Raw genomic sequence first — 20526 nt, 5'->3', positions numbered from 1 at the left:
TGGCTGGAGACCAGTTGTAATAGCAGGACAACTCCAGCTAGTACCTGGAGGTTGGCAACCCTTTCCCTAGGCCCAGGAACCAGACTACAGAGATCAATTCCCCTAGAGAAAATGGCTGCTTTGGAGGGTAGACTCTATGGCATCAAGTCCTGGCTGAGGTCCCTCCCCTCCACAAACTCCACCCTTCCTAGGCTCTACTACCAAATCAGGGATTCCCAGCCCTGGTATTCCCTAGCAGACAGGGGTGTGACGGTGCAGCATGTGAAGAGAGTGCTCTGGGAAGAAAACTGAGGTTATCCGAGAATGTGTTGACAATGAAATGTTGATTGAATTATAGCAAAAAAATGCTTTTCAGCGGTTATTGTAACATAGCTCTGTTGAGTTAATAAAAATGTCACAGGGGCTCTCGGAGTAATTTTAATTATGGACCCCTGCTTTATGGGACTGATTTGCATATGACATTTTCTTTCAGACATTGTCTTTCCTGTAAGCTCACCCCTCCCACCTTTAACTCCTCCAGTTAAAGAGAATGACCCGTTCCAGCTGGTAGCCAGCATTTGGTTAAGGTGTGACTGGCTCCCAGCGCAAGCCTTTTCCTTAGTGCTGTTTACAGGTGAAATAGGAACAGTGTTGTTGGCAGGGCAGCCTGCTTAATTGACTGAAGGTAGCTAAGGATCAAATGAAACAAAGACATCATGGCAATATTTGGTTTACTGATGCCTGTCTTGCTGATCTGTTTCAATATTGGCCAGTCTTGCTGGAGTCCTGATGACTTCGTGGGTGCCAGCTCTCCCGGGGATATTGTCATTGGAGGCTTGTTTGCAATTCATGGAAGAATGTTGCATTCAGAAGAGAAACCCTTGAAACCAGTGATTGCCCATTGTTCTGGGTGAGTAAAGACTATAGAATAAGAATGCAATGACAAGATGACACAAAAATTAAGAAAGTATCTATACATTTATTGAGTTTGTGAATCTTTGCTGTTTCTCTAGAGGATGGTTTGATATATTGGTTACCTGAAGTGCATTGGCAGTAAGGGATTTTTGATAGATATGCAAGGATAAAATTTGGTGTGAGTGATTGCCAGGAACACTGACCGCCTGCTGCTCATATGTTATGAAACCAAGGAGGAGTGAATTTCTGTCTCTAAAAAAAACATTCTAAATGTCTTATTGGCTTTTACCTCTATCACCGTTATATCAGTTACAGATAGTTAACAACTGCCTTTTGTTGACTGCTATGGAAAATTACTATAGCATGAAACCTACTATATAACTGGAATATAGCACATCCTCTGGGCTTTAATATAATATTCAACGTCTCATTTTGATTGTGCCAAATCCTAAGTGACTTGCAGTGCAGTCCTAAGTACAGCTACACCTTTCGAAGCCCATTGACTTCAATGAACTTAGAAGGGTGTAACTCTGCTTAGGACTGCATTGTTAAAAATCTAACTGTGAAAATCTAAAGTCATTTTCAGAAACTGTAATCAACCATTGCAACAAGGATCTCCTTTTTTATCTGTGTAAGTCAAAGAGAAAGGAGACTTCATCCCTGCTGTTTGTTTTATATGTGTCAACATTTTAAAAATGAAATCCGAAGAGCACTTAAACTGTCACCCTGTGCTTGTTTACTCAGATGTAGCCCCTACGTTAATATAGCTATCCTAGAAGGAAGTGATTCAATCTTGTAGCTTAACTGCTATTCAGATGGCTGTGTAAGTAATCTAGAAAGGTATTAATGTCACAGTGCTGCTTACTTCTAGCTAGGGCTGTTCACCATTTATAGAATTTGTAATTGATTAGTTATCTGTCTTTAATCAACTAATCAATCAACATAAGAAAAATACATTTATGTAGGTGATTTCTGAATAACGAAAGGATGTGTGACTACAACTTAATAATAAAAAGCTTCTGCTCATTGTTAGAAGAGGTTTTAAAAGTATTTTCATTGTAATCAAAACTTAAAAATAAACAAGTGTCCCTTTACCATATCAATTAACTGTTGTCCTATGCAGTTCAGAATTTTTTCACACTGACTAAGAAAGCAATTGTAAGCATATCTGTTCAGTGGAGTTTACCCCTAGGAAACTGTTCTGAGGAGGATTGCACTGATTCTACATTCTTAATTTTTGTGCTAGTGAATGTGTGGGGAACACCACGTATTCCATTGTGAGCTCCTTGGTGAAGGGGCAAGATTTTTTAAAATAAATAAATAAATAAATACTGTTAACATGTAACAGAGAAACCTTTCATATCTAGAAAATCTGTTTGTCCCTTCAACTTTTCAGTTGTAGGGCTGTGTGGAGACCAGCATCCCCAGGTTCTAACTGAGACACACAAACCCTTCCTCCCAAGAGCACTTTCTTGTTGGAGCATCCCAGGCAAAAGGACCAAGGAATATTAACAAATTTGTGTCAGATCTGCATGTGTGACAGGAGCTGCAACTCATCCTGGCTGTGTACAAGCAGTAGAGAAAACTGTGTACCAGCTCACATGTTGCAGGGCATTCCACTGGTACATCACAGTGTATGCGTATGCCGTCAAGTCACTGCTGACTTATGACAACCCCATAGGGTTTTCAGGGCAAGAAAATGTTCAGAGATGGTTTGCCATTGCCTGCCTCTGCTGAGAGAGTTCTGAGAGAACTGTGACTGGCCCAGTGTCACCCAGCAGGCTTCTTGTGGAAGAGTGGGGAATCGAACCCAGTTCTCCAGATTAGAGTCCATTGCTCTGAACCACTACACCATGCTGGCTCTTTACATTGCAGTATACAGGTTAATTTTGTAACATGTGAATTGGTCCAGTGGTGAAACAGCTATGAATTTTATTACGTGTTTCTTGACAGTTTTGAAGTGCAAGTGTTTCTTCAGAGTCTTGCAATGGTGCATGCTATTGAAATAATCAACAACTCTACGCTCCTACCTGGAATTAAGTTGGGTTATGAAATCTACGATACATGTGCAGAGGTTACCAGGGCGATGGCTGCCGCGCTGAGGTTTCTTTCCAAGTTCAATGCTTCCAAAGACCTGGTGGAACTGAGATGTAACTATTCAGACTATACACCCAGAGTAAAAGCTGTCATAGGTGCCACTTATTCAGAAGTATCCATGTCAGTTGCAAGAATATTGAATTTGCAGCTAATACCACAGGTAAGTCCAAAGTGGATTTTTTTTTCCATTTTAAACCACAAGACCAGACTTTACAATGATCTAAGAGCATGAATAGTGTAATGAAATCACATTGTTGTGAAAGAGATAGAATTGGCTTATGGGTATATAAAAGCAGCCTGGGCCTAGGGAAAGGGTTGTCAACCTCCAGGTACTAGCTGGAGTTCTCCTGCTATTACAACTGATCTCCAGCCGATAGAGATGAGTTCACTTGGAGAAAATGGCCACTTTGGCAATTGGACTCTATGGCATTGAAGTCCCTCCCCTCCCCAAACCTCTCCCTCCTCAGGCTCTGTCCCAAAAACCTCCTGCCGGTGCCAACCCTACCTAGGGAAGAAGCAGCACTGGGGAAGTGAATTCACAGTAAGCTTACTTTGGGATGTGATGATTCTACTTGCTTCATATTTTTTCCCCTTGTGACTTCAGTGGGGAACTGAGCGTGACGGGAGATAAAAGGTAAGGCAATAAACAAGCCAGAACACTATCGCTTATAGCTTCCATGTATTTGGCTCTGCATAGGCAGCAGCATCCTCATAGTGCTGGCAGTGTTTATGCTCTCAGTGGGACCCCCCTAACCTGCCAGCTTGGTCACCTGGGTAGAGGAATAATGTCTGAAAACTGTAAGCAGTGTGTAGGCAGTATTTTGCCCTTATTTAATTCACAGCTTGGGAGCAAAGAAAAGGAGTCTCCATTCTTCTATTTCCTGGTTGCCTCTCCCAAGCCAATCAAATCTGAACTGGTAAGCAGGGCATTCTCATTTGGTAGCATGGCTAGTAGGGTTGCCAGGTCCCTCTTCGCCACTGGCAGGAGGTTTTGGGGGTGGGGCCTGAGGAGGGCGGGGTTTGGGGAGGGGAGGGACTTCGATGCCATAGAGCCCAATTGCCAAACAGCCATTTTCTCCAGGTGAACTGATCTCTATTGGCTGGAGATCAGTTGTAATAGCAGGAGATCTCCAGCTACTACCTGTAGGTTGGCAACCCTAATGACTAGCCTACAGGATTCATGCCACAAGCAGCTGCCCCTCTCCTGTGCCAGGCACCTATGGGTGAGGAACTGGGATTCTCTACGTTGTAGATGTCAAGTCTGTGAAACAAGAGACCTGGGCCTCACTGAAGTTTAATAAATATAGTCTGGTCTCACTTCCTATGACTATTATTTTAAATTCCAGTTAATTAATCCAAGAACGTCGGATTTGTATTGGTATCTGTTTTTGCTTTGAATGCCTATGGCTGGGGGAAAAACTGTATGTCATTTGAAACTTTCTTTATAACGGGCATGATCCAGTCAAAGTTAAGTTTTTGCAAATCCCATTGATTTCAGCAGGATGGATGTAAGATTTCCCACTGAAATCCAGAGGATTTAAAAGGGTTGAACTTCGGCTGCATCATGCCAATATATTAACTACTAGTTTAGAAAACAGCAGACTCTTAGAAAGTAAATGCTGAAATAAGCTAGGTCCGATCCAATCATATTTATGCTTTCCTGTTAGTAACTCCCACTTAATTCTGTGGGATTGACTCCTAAATAGGTGCCGACAAGACCAGCCAGTTTAGTCAAGGGATTCATTTCCTTGTCTACCAAAGCCAGTACATTTATGCAGGAAAAGTTGGTGGTACTTTCCTCCTAAGGATGTCCCTCTTTGGACCTGAGGTAAGGGGGTTATGTTTAAATACTCTCCCATGTAAAAGAAAACAACAACAACAACAAAACAACCATATGGCCAGGCGGGTGATCTGAGGCTTCGCCTTTTGTGCTGGCTTTCTACATGCAGGGATAGGGGAGACAGATGAGGGAGGATGCTAACAAGTGACTTTCCACCTTCAGCTTGATGAAATACAGTATCAGCATACTCTAACAAAATCTTTACCTCTTCTTTATTGTATTGATGCCTTATTTGTAGTTGTTATCATGTCAATTGATTTTGCAAGAACATTTTCACTTGGATGATTGCTAGAGTTATAGGTATTCCAGAGATGCAATTCAGAAGCTTAAAATGCTGGATGTTAAGGGCAAAACAAAAGTATGTAAAGATATATGTACATATATGTAAACAACTTCTAAGATTCTTAAAGGTGGCACACAATAGGCATCCATGCGGTGTGTGGGTGTGTGAAGTGCCGTCAAGTTGAAGGCCAACTTATGGCGACCCCTTTCGGTTTTCAAGGCAAGAGACGTTTGGAGGTGGTGTGCCATTGCCTGCCTCTGCGTGGGCTGAGAGAGTTCTGAGAGAACTGTGTCCAGCCCAAGGCTTCATGTCGAGGAGTGGGAATTGAACCTTGTTCTCCAGTTCAGAGTCCCGCTGCTGATTTGGTGCTGAGCTTGGGGTTGCCGGCTGCCTGGAGAAGAAAATGTCCTGTCTTTCTAACAGAAACGTCTCCCCACCTCTTCCAGCTAGGGGCTCATTTACCAGATGACCATGCTGTTCTTGGGGTAGAGACGCTTCTCTATGCAGCTGAGGGAATGGGGCAGGGAATGGGGAGCAAACGGTGGGCTTTTTGCAAGGCAATTTTGTCCCCCCAGTCTACCTCTCTCAGAAGTCCCCCTGCCATCAAGTTTCTGTTAAAGGGACAGGTTGAAGTGGGAGGAGGGTAATTGAAGCAAGTGTGGCACAATGACACACCAGCACAGCAGCTTCAGATGCAGCCTGAGACCAGAGTGGCCCTTCAGAAAACACAGTAAAAAGCCCTGCTGCCTGCTTGTAGTGCACTCAAGCCTATGCTTGACAAAAGCATAACTAGACCACAATGCCCCATGAAGTGTTTCTGGAGTTTCCCTTCTCAACAGCATTGGGTTAATGCTTCGAGTTGTGAACAGACCTGGACAAAAATATCCTGTCCATTTAACCGAGGCTTAATGTGTGGAAATGGGCAGCTGAAACTTTTCATGGCATAAAAGTAAATAGAACCACCTCGTAAGTAGCAAACCATTAAGCCTCCGTTGAAGGCACAAGACATTCCTTTTTCTCCAGGCATTTGGCAATCCCATAACATGCTTACTTGGTGGTGCAAAGGTTCAGCCCTTAAAGGATGAACTGTAATGACTCCCTTGGTTGTTTGCTCTGAGCCATTCCTTGTTTCTATAAAAGAGCTGTTCTTCTACCCCATAGGTGAGCCATGCATCAACTGCTGAAATCCTTAGCGACAAAGTGCGCTTCCCTTCTTTTTTGCGTACGGTGCCTAGTGATTCCTATCAGACCAAAGCAATGGCGCAATTGATCCACAAGTCAGGATGGAACTGGATCGGAATCATAGCCACCGATGATGACTTTGGGCGCCTCGCCGTGGAGAGCTTTGGGTTGCAGGCCATGGCCAACAACGTCTGCATTGCGTTCAAAGAAATGCTGCCAGCTTATCTTTCGGACAGCACCATTCACGGCAAAATTAATCAAGCTCTTGAGAAGATTGTCAAGGAAACCAGGGTAAATGTCATTGTTGTCTTTCTGAGGCAATTCCACGTAATGAGACTTTTCAGAAAAGCAATTGAGAGGAACATAAATAAGACCTGGATTGCAAGTGACAACTGGTCGGCTGGGGTCAAAATCAGCACCATTCCAAATATCAGTCGCCTGGGGAAAGTGGTTGGATTTACATTCAAAAGTGGCAACATGTCATCTTTCCACAACTTCTTGAGCAATCTACATTCAACCCCCATTGAAAATAACATGTTCTTGAGGGAGTACACCTTGCTTATGTCAACGTGCTCACATATAAATGATCAAGATTTGAGTAAGTGCTTTTCAAATTACTCTTTAGACACGTTGATGCAGAACCGCACTATAACAAGTGGCCAGCAGTGGAGAGAGGAGTTTCTAATTGCCAACATTGAACCAGGATTTATCCATAGCACCATGCTTGCAGTGCATGCCATTGCATACGCCATTCGAAACCAGTGCAAGGACAGAAACTGTAAAGACCCGTATGCTTTTGCCCCTTGGGAGGTATGATTTTATATTAATTCTGTGTTCCTTACAGGCATCTTTCATGCTCTGCATTTGTCTCCTGATTTTATCTCAATATATAAACAACTGGGCAATTGAATATTGATTGATTAATTGGATATGTGCACTGCCTTTACCTGAACAAGCTGCAGCATATTTATGATATATTGAATTTTAACTTTAAAAACCATATACACCATCAGTTAACATCTCAATCTGTACTGCAATCTATAGTAGCTGAACTGCTGACACAAACAGCCAGCTCCAGTAGGAAGGTCTTTACCACTTACGTGGTATAGGCCTATTAGCTTTGTGGTAAATGATTTGTACCAGAATACATGTCATTAAATTAAAAAAAAAAACCATTTTAAGGACATCAATTTTGTTTGTTCTCACATGCCCCCTTGTAAGCTTTCTAATTATTATTCCCATTTTAATTTATGGGGAAACTAAAGCTGTGAAAGAGTATTTTCACCTGAGGTTAAGTGCATAAGTTCAGGATTTGGGGGCACAACACCTGAATCCAAACCCAGACTGCTAGCTCCTAAGCAACACTCTCTTTTGACTTTTGCTCACATAGTTGCTGAACTATCAGCAACTGTAATTGTTCTTTGAACATCTGTACCCTGCTTTTGCTACTAAAACTGTTGAATACTATGTGTATATTTAATTCCTACATATCGTAAGAAAATGTATGCAAACCTGCCTGGATGTCTGAGGGATGATGCTGGCTAGTTTATCTGGACGATTGCTGCAGTGCTGCCCGATGGCTGCCTTCGCTATATAATGGTCAGAGCCAGTCTGTTACGCAATATACTGTCTTCCTAACTGGCTGAATGTCTTTTGTGAAAAGCCAGAAGATATTTAAAAACATAAGAAGAGCCCTGCTGGATCAGACCAGTGGTCCATCTAGTCCAGCATCCTGTCTGACTCAGTAGACAACCAGTTCCTCTGGAGGGCCAGCAACAGGGCAGAGAGGCCAAGGCCTTCCCCTGATGTTGCCTTAGGGTTGCCAGGTCCCCCCCTCCTCCGGTGGGATGATTTTGGGGCAGAGGTGAGGGGATCGTGCACGTGGCTGCGCTGACGTGTGTGCACATCAGGAAGGGGCTGTGGCTCAGTGATAGAGCATCTGCTTGGCGTGCGGAAGGTCCCAGGTTCAATCCCCGGCATCTCCAGTTAAAGGGACTAGGCAAGTAGGTGATGTGAAAGACCTCTGCCTGGAGAGCCGCTGCCGGTCTGAGTAGACCAATACTGACTTTGATGGACCACGGGTCTGATTCAGTATAAGGCAGCTTCATGTGTTCATGTGTTCACTTCCGGTTTACACCTGAAAGTGCCGCATCGCGAGGCCCTATGTAATGCATTTACAGCTGGAAGTGCCGCATCGCAAGGGGCCCTTTACCACTCGAACTGGGAGTCTGAGTGATAAAAGCCCCCTCGCGATGCAGCACTTCCGGCTGTAAACACATTGCAAGGGGCCTTTTACCACTCAAACTCACACTTTGAGTGGTATAAGGCCCCTCGCGATGTGACGCTTCCGGGTGTAAACTGGAAGTGATGTGCCACGGTGTGTAGGTGTGCATGCACATTTGCCCATCGACCCTCAGCTGGTCGGCGGAGGGTGGGGGTGGATTGGCGGGAGTTTGCCCGCCACCCCCAGGCACCTGGTAACCCTATGTTGCCTCCTGGCACTGGTGCTCAGAGGTTTATTGCCTCTGAATGTGGAGATTCTCTTTAGTCACCATGGCTAGTAACCACTGATAGATTGCTTTAAAAGGAGATTAGACAGATTCATGGAACATAAGTCTATCAATGCGGCCATTACAACATCCTCTGGCAGCAAATTCCACATTTTAATAAGTCTCTTAGAGAAGTATTTCATTTTTTCTGTCCTGAATCTACTGCCAATCAGCTTCATTGGATGTCCTCAAGTTAGGGTTGCCAACCTCCAGGTACTAGCTGGAGACCTCCCGCTATTACAACTGATCTCCAACCAATAGGGATGAGTTCACCTGGATAAAATGGCCACTTCGGCAATTGGACTCTATGGCATTGAAGTCCTTCCCCTCCCCAAACTCCGCCCTCCTCAGGCTCTGCCCCAAAAACCTCCCACCGGTGGCAAAGAGGGACCTGACAACCCTACCTCAAGTTCTAGTATTTTGGGAGAGGAAGAAAAAGTTCTCTCTGTCCACTCTCTCTACCCCAGGCATAATTTTACAAACCTCTGTCATGTCCTCCCTTACTTGTCTCTTTTCTAAACTGAAAAGTCTAGACTCTTCAGCCTTTCCTCACAGGGAAAGTGTTCCAGCCCCTTAATCATCTTGTTTGCCCTTTTCTGTACATTTTCCAGCTCTGTTATGTCCTTTCTGAGATATGGTGACCAGAACCGCACACAAGATTATAGATTTGCTTCCAGACATCATCAATATGAGCCTCATTGCACATTCTCACAGCAATCTTATCTCAACTATTGATTTCCAAATAAACCATCATACAATGAAGTCAAATGGTGGTTTTCAAAAAGAACGAAGGCCAAAAATCTTCAAGAGTTTTTATTAGGGTATGCCTAGACTACTATGCAATTTAAAATTAAACTAATTTTCATGCTAGCACTGGGCAGCATCTGGCTGCTTATGTAGTTGATATACAGCCACCACCATCATAATATTTAGCAATCTCCTAGCAAACCAATGTAAGGATCATTGAACAAATGTCTTTTGAAGGAGGAAAAGGTATTGCTGCCTCACCAGCATTATTCCAGGCTGTGTTGTTGCAGTTTCAGCCAGCTTTCTTTGAACTGGTCCTAAACTTTCACCAAAATATGAGTTTAAGCAAGCCATTATTTTGTCTAAGAGGAAACCCAAGCTCTGTGCCTTTGAAATGCAAAATGTATATTCTCACATTAAAGAAGATGACAAACAGTAGGCAGGGAGATCCAAGCAAATCCCGTTTTTGCTCTTTTTAACCTAGGTATCTGGGCAAAAATATACTTTCCATCTAGATAGTTAACCGGGAGGGAAGGTAGCAAGGTATAGCCTGATCTCATCAGATCTCGGAAGCTAAGCAGGGTCGGTACCTGGAAAGGAGACCTCCAAGGAGGACTCTGCAGAGGAAGGCAATGGCAGACCACTTCTGCATCTCATTTGCTTTGAAAGCCCCTTGCTGGGGTTACCATAAGTCAGCTATGACTTGAGGGCACTTTACACACACATATACAGTTTACCAAAAACTATTTTAAAAGCAAACAAATATTGAATGTATTGACCACATTTGGCCCTTTTTACTTTTTTTGACTTGTTCTGACTGAGGTCAATTTTAGGGATTATTTTGAAACACTAAGGCCAGAATCCTACATAGCCAAAGAGCACATTTGGTAGAAACATAAATGTCCAGCGAGAAGCATTTTGGACATTTTTACTGTGGCCTAGCATGGATGAATGGGCAAGAGAGCAGGTCACAGAGAGCAGGACAGGTCACCCAAGACTCACCTCCACTTGTGTCAGCCCCTTGGTGACACCTTGCACCATTCCAAGCAAAGTCCCAAGGTGCCCAGAGGCTGATGCCAGGGTGGCCGGGAATGAGACCAACCTGCACTTGCCCTGGGAGGTGGACCCAGGCCACTCATGGCAGCTCTCTAGGGCCCAATGACAGAGAAGTGGATCTCCCTAGTTCCGAAGCTGCCATGCCCCAGAGAGAGAGATGGGTGGCTGGGAATGGGCAGCCCACTGGCATGGACAACCATTCCCACAGGGTGACACTTTGTACCCCCATTCCATTCTAGGTGGCCACCCCCCTTGATTGGAGGATGCTTCTCATTCTGTGCTGCAGCCCCTCCCTGTCATTGAATGCTTGGCCTTACAGACTGCGAGACCCCACTCTCCTGGGGCTGTGGGCACCTCAGAGCCCCACAGCTCTGAGGATGTGGTCTGGTAGGCAACCTCAAGGCGGTGGCTGGAGATCTCCTAGGATGACAACTGGTCTCCAGGAGACAGGGATCAGTTCCCCTAGAGACACTGGCTGCCTCAGAAGGTCAACTCAATGGCGCAATGCCCCATTGAAGCCCCACCCCTCCCCCAACTCCCCCCACCTAATGTTCTTTCCCCCCGCCCCATCTCCTGTTATTTCTCAGCCCAGGACTGGCCACCCTCAGATGAGGGGTTGGAATCCAGGAAAGTGCCAATGCTATCTTGGCACCATGGGGGGTGGACTCCGCATGCAGCCTACAGCATCTGACATTGGGGGTGGCATTTGATGATCCCATCCCAAACCACTCCTCCCACCCCAACAGAGATGTGCACACATGATTGTCAATGCCAGCAAAGCTTTATCGGGTGTGGGGAACGGGCACGGGAGCGTCGAGACTCTTTCTCCATCTCTGGGTTGGCTGGGAGCTCACATCCCACCCGTTCTTGCAGTGGTTTTCCATCTCGGCTGGTCTCCAAGAGGAGATGCTAGATGTCAGGGACAGATTGTTTGTGACCGGAGGCTGCACCCTCAGGATCAGGAACGCCCCCTTTCATGCTGACATGGGCCTCAGCACTGGGGATACACCACTGTGGGGGCTGGGCTGGCGTTCGTGCGGCTTGCAGCTCCGCAGCTCCCAGATACCGGCATGTTTGCCCCTGTGCTGGCATCGGTGCCACTTTATTCCATGATTTGCTCCCCACCCCCTCAGAATTGCAGCCTTCATGTGGAGCAGCAAAAATGGTGAAATAACTCCTCTCAACACTGTTTTAGCATGGGAAACGGCTGGGGGGTGGAGTAGGAGCCCTTCCTTCCTCTACAGTGGTATTTCAAGCCCATTCAGAGTCTTATTTTTATTTTATGTTTTAGGGGCCATTCCCCTCAGCTGCTGTGTGGCTGTGAGGAACCCCAGTTTGGTCCAGGATACCCTGGACCCAATTCTTTAAAAACCCAAGTGTTTAGTTTGACCCTTAGACAGGTACAGCATTGCTTAGGATGGCATTGTTGCTGTATCCTTCCTCAGTTCACTGCCTCCTTTTAAATGTGAGGCTTGCCAATGCAGGCTCCGCTCCCCTCCCCCCATGATATCTCATCACTCCCAACAGCCCGGCCATATTTGCTTCCAGTTGGGCTGTCCGGAGTGCCCTGACACCACTCGAGCCAGCTCAGATGGCCAAAAGCTTTTTAAAGGGAAAAAAGTTATATCCTTTTACAACATATCTTTTTTTTTCCTTTAAAAAATTAATAGCACTTTCCACCACCACATGGTGGAGGGAGTCAGTTTCAGTTAGTGAAACCAAGTGGAAGTTGAAGGGTTAACCCCTATCTTCCTTTTGCTCCTGGCCCCATAGAATTATAGAATCATACAGTTGGAAGGGACCACCGGGGACATCTAGTCCAACCCCCTGCACAATGCAGGAAATTCACAACTACCTCCCCTGCCAAACCCCCAGTGACCCCGTCCCCTACTACATGCCCAGAAGATGGCCAAGGTGCCCTCACTCTCATCATCTGCCTAAGGTGCAAATTGAAGCTGAATGGGCAAACAATTTTATAGACAGATGGAATTCTTGTTCTTCGTCTCATCTGCTTTTGCAGGTTCAATTTAGGTGCAAGTCTGTTTTAGCAAAGAGGTCTACGTGGGGCAGTGTCTCTATGTAGCATTATAGAAAGCCTTCATCTCTATAAACACCTAAATGACGAACTACGAAATTAAGTTTTTCTGTATTGCTACTTTTTAAATGCTTCTGAATGGAACCCCTCTTCCATAAGAGACAGTGACATTGTGTGACTGCTTATTTTCCCTGCTGCAGTTGCTTGAAGAACTTAAAGAAATAAAATTTACTGACAATGAAAGAGAGGTCTATTTTGATTCTTATGGAGACATTAACACAGGATATGATGTACTGGTTTGGAAGGAAATTGATGGACGGATGGTGATTACCAACATGGCAGAGTATGACCTGGAGCAAGATGACTTCATCTTTGCTGACGAGGAGGATGAAATTGAATTCATGAATCTAAAGGTATCTGGATGCTCATGCAGTGAAAGCGGGGCTTAAGCACTCGTCAATGTAACCTGACAAGAGCTTCTTGTGCTCTTGGTTTCAAACTTTAGCACATAGTTGTGGAAGTTGTTGATGAGGGAAAATGGAGGTGGGTGGGAGGTTGCACCAACAGTACTGAGCCTCATGAGTGGATTGTACCAAACCTGCAGCTCTGCGAGTCTTCCATATGAACAGCCAGGAGCAAGTTCAGGCTATAAGTGGTTGCTTTGCAGCAACTGGCAGAATAGGCAAGCTAAAATTCTACTGAAGTTTGTTATATACTTTAGGCTGGACACTAAGAGTCTAACCAGACGTTACAAACTGCGCGAGACTAGTTCCCAGTGGCAGCTTGTGAGTAAATGAGCAGTGGGGCCCAATTTGGTTCAGGACCATTGTGCAGGAGAAGGAGGAAATCCTGCCTTCTCCCCATGCTGTTTTCATTGGCTGAAACAGGCCAGAGGCCACAGGGAAGGGATTGCTCTGTAGGGAGCCACATGTGCATGCATTCAGTGCATGTTAGGGTTGCCAAGTGCCCTGTGGTGGCAGGTAAAATGCCGCCAATCCACCCATTTGCCGCCTACCAGCTGAGGCACGGACGCTCTAGCAACCTCCACTGAAACTCTTTGAAAACCATGGAGGGGGGCACACGCACATTGTGCGCCCAAGCCACACCCCAAAAAAGCTTCCGCCGGTGGAGCTAAGGGTCCTGGCAACCCTAGTGTACGTGCTGGCTCCTAATAGAACAATTAACATTCCCCTCTACAGTCCTTGTGCTGTTTCAGCTGCAGAAAACAGCACAGAGGAGAAGGTGGAAATTCCTCTTTCTCCTGTGCAGCAGCCCCTATCCAAATTGAGCCATGCAGTGTTGACTCATGAGTTGCTACCAGGAACTAGGAGCTGCTGTATAGCTGCAAGTCCTCATGGTGAACTTGCAGTGTCTAGTTAGGTTCTCAATTTACAAAGAGCTGAAAGTCATTTGAGAAATGCTTGGCTTCATATGTTATACCCCATATACATGTTTTGCTCCATTGTCAACACAGGCTCAATAGCCCCTGCTTACTAGAGCAAAAACAAAAAGCAGTAATCTTTTTTTTTTTCAGACTGCCTTCAGCTTTCAGAAACAAAGCATTGTTTGTCTTTAGCTTAATGCATGCACACACAACTTTTTAAATGATTTTGTCTAATTATTTTACAAGTTACTTATACCAGTAGTCTACATTTTCTCCAGAATTTTATTCAGTCGGGATATTAGTTATGCAAAGTAACAGTGAGTGTAGCATAATGGCTGAGCAACAAACTGGTTGAAATCCTGTCTCATTACCAATTCTGACCTCTCCCTCTGCATATCACACCTGACCCAATCATGCCTGCTATTGTGATTTACCTGCTATTGACATTTACATGCTGTTGCCATTGGGTGACTCAGTTCCCTATTCTCTACTTAAGGACAGATGAACTCACACTCTAGCTGTATCTGAAGAAGTGAGCTGTGACTCACAGAAGCGCATACCCTGCCAGAATTTTTTTTTTAGTTAAGGTGCTACTGGACTCTTGCTCTTTTCTACTGGTTGAAATCTTGTTTCAGTCAGGAATTTAGCAAATGCAAGCCGCTCTGTCACCTGTCTGCAATAAGGTTATAGTGAGAGTCACCTGTCTTACAGGGTTGTTGTAAAGATTACAACAAGGTGACCCAGGTGAAACATTTTGTACACTTGAAAATATTTCACCTATATTACAAATGCTAAACATTATTAAAAGTTCAAACCTTTATTGACTTAAATGTGGCTTCAAAGTTGGTGCTTTATTTTCAAAGTTGTAGGGTCAGATTGCCAAATGACATGGATGGTTATTTTAGAATGGAATATATGATTAGTGCTTGATTAAGAGCAGAACCACATTTTGTTCTTAATCTTTCAACTTGCAGAATGTTCAGTCAAAATGTTCCCGGAAATGCCACCCAGGACAAGTGAAGAAAGTCTCAGCAAGCCCACATACCTGCTGCTATGAATGTGTAAGCTGTCCAGAAAACTACTACACTAATCAATCAGGTGAGATGACCAGAATGTCCATCTTCTTTATTTAAAAAAGAGGCATGTTTGTAACCTGAAAATAAAATTACAGCAAGTTGTTTATTTTTGCGCTTGTCCTAGGTTCTGAGGTTGTGGGGGGGAAATAAATCAATTGGAATTTAGACATAAACTATATTTTCTAAAAGTAGGCTGTCTTAATATCTAATTGTCAGCATGGTCCTATCTGTGGATACTTAAATCCAGACGCTGGAACCATGAACAGACAAGCCAGTTTTTTCTACAAACTAGAGAAAAGCCACAGGTTTTCAGAAAATGCTGGAAAAAATACATTGGTGGGTTAATTCCCCCCCCCCCAAATAATAGAAGAAGCACCTGTAACCTTAAGATATGCTTTCTGTGCCTGCTGCTGGACAACCACAACAGTATTGCCAGTTGAAATCTTGGTTTCTGTTGTAAAAGGCAGGGCCCTTCCCAGGGCTGTTTTGGCCTTTGTGGGAGGGCACACTGGGGCCAGGCACACCAGCAGCCCCCGGGCAACTTGCTCCTGCTTGGCTTGCATGACTCACCCAGTCCTTGTGGGGTGGCTGCTTGCTACTGTTCAAAAGCAGCCACCCACAAAAAACCAATGTGGTATAGTGGTTAGAGTTCAAACTCAGGTTTGATCCCCATCCTGCTGTGAAATCTCATTGGGTGATCTTGGGCCATTCACTGTCTCTCTTAGCCTAACCTACCACATAGGGTTGTTGTGAGGATTAAATAGAGTAGAGGGAAATGATGTAAGCCACTTTGGGCCCCCATTGGGGAGAAAGGTGGAGTATACATGAAGTAAATAATAAATATAGCTGAAGATGTGGGGCAGATAAGAGGTAGGTTGGCTGGTAGGTGGGAAGGAGAGATGGAAACAGGGAAAGATGAAGATAGGGGGGCTGCCAGGACTAAAGATATAGTGTGGAGAGGGAGATACAGAAGAAAGTAAGGTGTTCCCTGCACGTCCTTACAGTTTCCCCACCATGAAACTCATCCCAGCTAGACAGCTGGGCTGGGCAGGCTGCCAGTGGGGAAAAAAGAGGGGAAGCTGAAGCCAAAGGGCATATAAGGGTAGGTTGGTTGGTGGGTGGGAAGGAGAGGAGGAAGCAGGACAAGGGGATAGGCTATGGGGGCTTTCAGGAAAGGGAGAGAGGAAAATAAGATGTTCCCTGCAAGCCCTTGAGGGTCCCCTGTTTGTATATTCCTGTTCATGATTACACAGTTAATGATTGGTTTTAAGGTTTAAACCAAGGATGAGATTAACTCTCTTGAGCCTGCTGGTTCTATTCAAATATTTCCATCTTGGAAATGGAATATATCTAAATGGAATAAATCTAGTAGCTGCCCTCACTGATAAAAAAAATAGGACTACCGAGGGCTATGGCATTTCTACTAACCCAAGGGAGAACCAGATCTTGCAGAAACATGCAAAATGCTTTTTGAAAAAGGGTGATGCCCAAGAACCATTCAAATGATATTTGCACTGTGTGGAAAACCATAAAAAGGGACCACAGAGTTCCTTGCCACCTAGGTTTTCATGAGAACACCTCCAGAGATCCTGGACGCTACTTTAGGCTGCCAAGAAAACTCCTCATAAAGTGTCTGTGTTGCACCACGTTGGGGGGGAATCAGCTGTAAGCTTCAGCACCCTCCTCAAAGCACTGGGTGACAGGTGGCTTGCCTGAGGCGTCAAAGGACTCTCACTGTCCAAGGCTAATGGGAGTGGCTTGAGTTGTTAAGTAGCTGTACTAGGGAGCTTTGGCAATCTGTTCAGTTGTTCAACCGGATGACAAATATAGAGTTTTCCATGCCGACAGGTGGGACAAGAAAAGGTGAGTTTTTATACTAGCTGTGCAGGATGCTGCAAAGAAATGTACAAAAGTATGTTCAGATGTTATTGGATTCTGGGGCTTCGAATTAGTTTGATTTTCGACTACAACAGTTTGTACTTCCCATTACTCCCTTTCTCGCCCTTCACATTTGCAAGTAAGCAGATGGTTATGAGCATAGAACATTTTGGAGATCGATTCATTCACAGGGTTGCCAGAAGTCAGAAGCAACTTGGCAGCCGTTAACACTCACAGGTGTCCATTGCAGCAGCTTTTGAAACAAACTGGAATGGCAAAGGTACCACAATTTTGAGAAAAAGGGGAGAGAAAACCCCAGTAGTATTTTTGCCAGACCTCCTGTTCTCTTAGCTTGACAAATTAAGCTACACAAAAGTGACCATTGGATTAATGTGTCTGTATGCTTTTTTTGTTAAAAGTGTTCATTTACTCGCAAACTAATTCTCATGTGAAGTACCTTTAACAGAATTCCAGTACGATGTATTTTGCTAGTGTTTAGCATGGCAGCACCCTCCTGCTTCTTCATGTCATGGTCTCCCACTGAACAGTATTGAAAACCATTGGAAGAGGCAATGGTAGACCCAGACCTATATGGATGATATGGGATTTGGAATGTGTGATGATCTAAGAGTCACGTTGGTCAGAGTTGACAGGTGCTAGGACATCTCAACAACAAAATCAGGTGATTTGGCAAAGGTGCTGCTGCTTACCTTTTTGTTCTAAGGACTTTGGCAACAGGGAACCTCTGAAGGGCAGTTCACATTCTTTCCTGCCCTGAGGCAGTGCCGCGCAGTGGTTTGAATGCTCAGGGAATTGCAGCAACAACTTATTCCAGATAAAAAGATATGAGTTTGTTTATCGACAAAAGTAGAACGCACAAGTGGAATTTGCCATTAGTCCAGTTCTAATTGGAGAGTCAATTGACCCGGGTTAAACACAAAGGGGAGGAGAAATAAATAAAAACTTCAAAGTAGTTACACACATTCCCTAGCATAATCAAAACACCTTGTGGCTGCTGGTGGAAACATAGCTCCTCACTCCTTCAGTGTGGTCAGGGACAAAACAAAGAGTCAAATCGACAGCTCAGCGACCCTTTTTACAGATTCTTGGAACTCTAGAGCTAGGGTCACCAGGTCCCTATTCAGCACTGGCGGGAGGTTTGGGGGGCAGAGCCTGAGGAGGGCGGGGTTTGGGGAGGGGAGGAACGTCAATGCTATAGAGTCCAATTGCCAAAGCGGCTATTTTCTCCAGGCGAACTGATCTCTGTCGGCTGGAGATCACTTGTAATAGCAGGAGATCTCCTGCTACTACCTGGAGTTTGGCAACCCTATCTAGAGCGAGTGTTTTAACCAGAATTTTATTTAATAATTTTCAGCCGGAAAAATGTTGGTTTAAGTTTTTGCTTCTCTGCGTTTTAAAGACATGATTTGGTATAAGTGTTTTGTTTGTGCATTTGTGCTGAGATGTATCATAATCTGCTTAGAAATCTGTACAATTCAGGAATCGATATTGTCTTTTTATTATAATCATCATCATAATGAGTAGTGGAGGTCAATTGACTCAGTAGTGGTAGTTCTGGCTTTAATGAGCCCCAAAATCTGAATGCCATTTCATTTTAATGGACCAGGACTGTGTCTTACACTTTCCTGGGCCCTGATCTCATCTTCGATAATGTGTACCCCATGAATAGGGCTAGTTTTCAAGACCCCTATTTTTCTCTGTATGCAGATATGGATTACTGTATTTTATGCAACAACAGAACCCACTGGTCTCCTGTGAACAGTTCAACATGCTTTAAGAAGATGATACAGTACCTCAACTGGAATGACTGGTTTGCTATTTTGTTACTGGTTCTCTCTGCTCTTGGAATTGTGTTGATTTGTGCCATCATCATAATATTTACTAGAAACGTGGACACTCCTGTTGTAAAGGCATCGGGCGGCCTGACCGTCTGCTATGTTATTCTCCTCTGTCACTTCCTTGCATTCGTTAGTACAGGCTTTTTTATTGGCAAGCCAAAACCCTACAAATGTAAAGCCCGGCAAGCTCTCTTTGGCATCAGCTTTGCACTCTGCATTTCGTGCATTTTAATTAAATCCCTGAAAATTTTGCTGGCCTTCAGTTTTGATCCCAAGATACAAAAAATCCTGAAGTGTCTCTACAAACCCATTCCCACTGCATCTCTTTGCACTGGTGTCCAGGTTTTGATTTGTGTGGTGTGGATAACAGTCCGAAGCCCTTTCGTTGAGGAGAATTCCTCCATTCGAAGGGTTATTATACTGGAATGTAATGAAGGCTCCACAGTGGCCCTTGGGATCATGTTAGGTTACATAGCTCTTTTGGCTTTCATATGTTTCATATGTGCCTTTAAAGGCAGAAAACTACCTGAAAACTACAATGAAGCAAAATTCATAACCTTCGGCATGCTAATCTATTTCATTGCATGGATTATATTTATTCCTGTCTACACAACTACTTTCGGTAAATATTTGCCAGCTGTCGAAATCATTGTCATTTTAATATCCAACTATGGTATCCTGAGCTGCACATTCTTCCCCAAATGTTATATCATTTTGTATAAACAAGAGGCAAATACCAAATCGGCCTTTCTGAAAATGCTTTACAACTATTCATCCAAAAGTGCGGGGAATCTCAGCGTAAACCAAAGTTCTATGGACTCTAATAGTGCAACACCTCCAATTCCCAGCGCAAACGCTTGCTGTAAAACTAAGAGCGAGAAAAACTGGTTGAATGGCAGCTGCCACTTCCAAGCATCTGGGCACAGGGAAATGAGAGGTGATGTACCACCCAAAATTATAACAGGGCCTGCAATCCCAAGGAGAAGACTGTCCAGCATATGACGAGACCACTTGAAGGCATAAGGCTAGATGACAAGACACCAGTTAGACCCATTTTCAAAGGGGTCTTCTCCCTTGGTCCCCCATCTAAACACTATTTTCAGCACACAAGAGATATACATCTGTACATGTATAACACTGGTTTCCTGTAAACAGTGGCTGGCAAACTGAGAGTCAGGAGTGTGTACCACATCCCCTCTTTCCTTCAGACTCTAGTACATAATTCCCCATTCCCTTCTTGGCCTTAACCAAGGTTAACTGTGACATCTGCTCCATCAATAATCATAGTTAATGCTAGCCAGAGATTTAAAACGACAGCCTAGTCAACAAGGACTCTGGTTAGCATAAGTGCAAATATAATTCTGAACTACAGGATACTGTTTGTGCTTTTTAAATGAGAAGATTAATAGGAGGAACTCAGTAAAGGAATACTGTATATCATTTCCATTTTGATGACTGGGATGAATAGCAGAATATAAGGAAATATGTTATCTTTTATCCTACAAATAAAGGAGACTACCAATGACCATTCAGCATTTCAGATACCAAGTCCAAAGGTCTCATTTTAAACTATTATGTGGTAAGTCCTCCATTTAAATTAATGGTGGAGTTATTCTGAAATACAGCTTAATTGGTTTCCATATTTA

General features: G+C 44.2%; 1 protein-coding gene across 1 annotated transcript; it reads left to right on the top strand.

Annotated features, from left to right (window-relative positions):
* Positions 1–695: 695 nt before the first annotated feature.
* Positions 696–19882, top strand: GPRC6A (G protein-coupled receptor class C group 6 member A). The gene is made up of 6 exons (XM_056856316.1): positions 696–889; positions 2848–3151; positions 6276–7106; positions 12884–13096; positions 15042–15165; positions 18750–19882. The coding sequence occupies exons 1-6, from the start codon at positions 696–698 to the stop codon at positions 19880–19882; spliced, it is 2799 nt and encodes a 932-aa protein (XP_056712294.1).
* Positions 19883–20526: the final 644 nt, after the last annotated feature.

Source organism: Euleptes europaea, chromosome 10, assembly GCF_029931775.1.
Source record: "Euleptes europaea isolate rEulEur1 chromosome 10, rEulEur1.hap1, whole genome shotgun sequence".
In the NCBI taxonomy this organism is placed as follows: Eukaryota; Metazoa; Chordata; class Lepidosauria; order Squamata; family Sphaerodactylidae; genus Euleptes; species Euleptes europaea.
This window is presented reverse-complemented; position numbering and strand designations above follow the sequence as displayed.

Excerpts from the sequence above, each read along its gene's own strand:
- GPRC6A (XM_056856316.1), top strand. The coding sequence starts at position 696 with ATGGCAATATTTGGTTTACTGATGCCTGTCTTGCTGATCTGTTTCAAT. Across the intron at positions 890-2,847 it reads GTGATTGCCCATTGTTCTGG|TTTTGAAGTGCAAGTGTTTC; the intron begins GTGAGTAAAGAC and ends GTTTCTTGACAG. Across the intron at positions 3,152-6,275 it reads ATTTGCAGCTAATACCACAG|GTGAGCCATGCATCAACTGC; the intron begins GTAAGTCCAAAG and ends TCTACCCCATAG.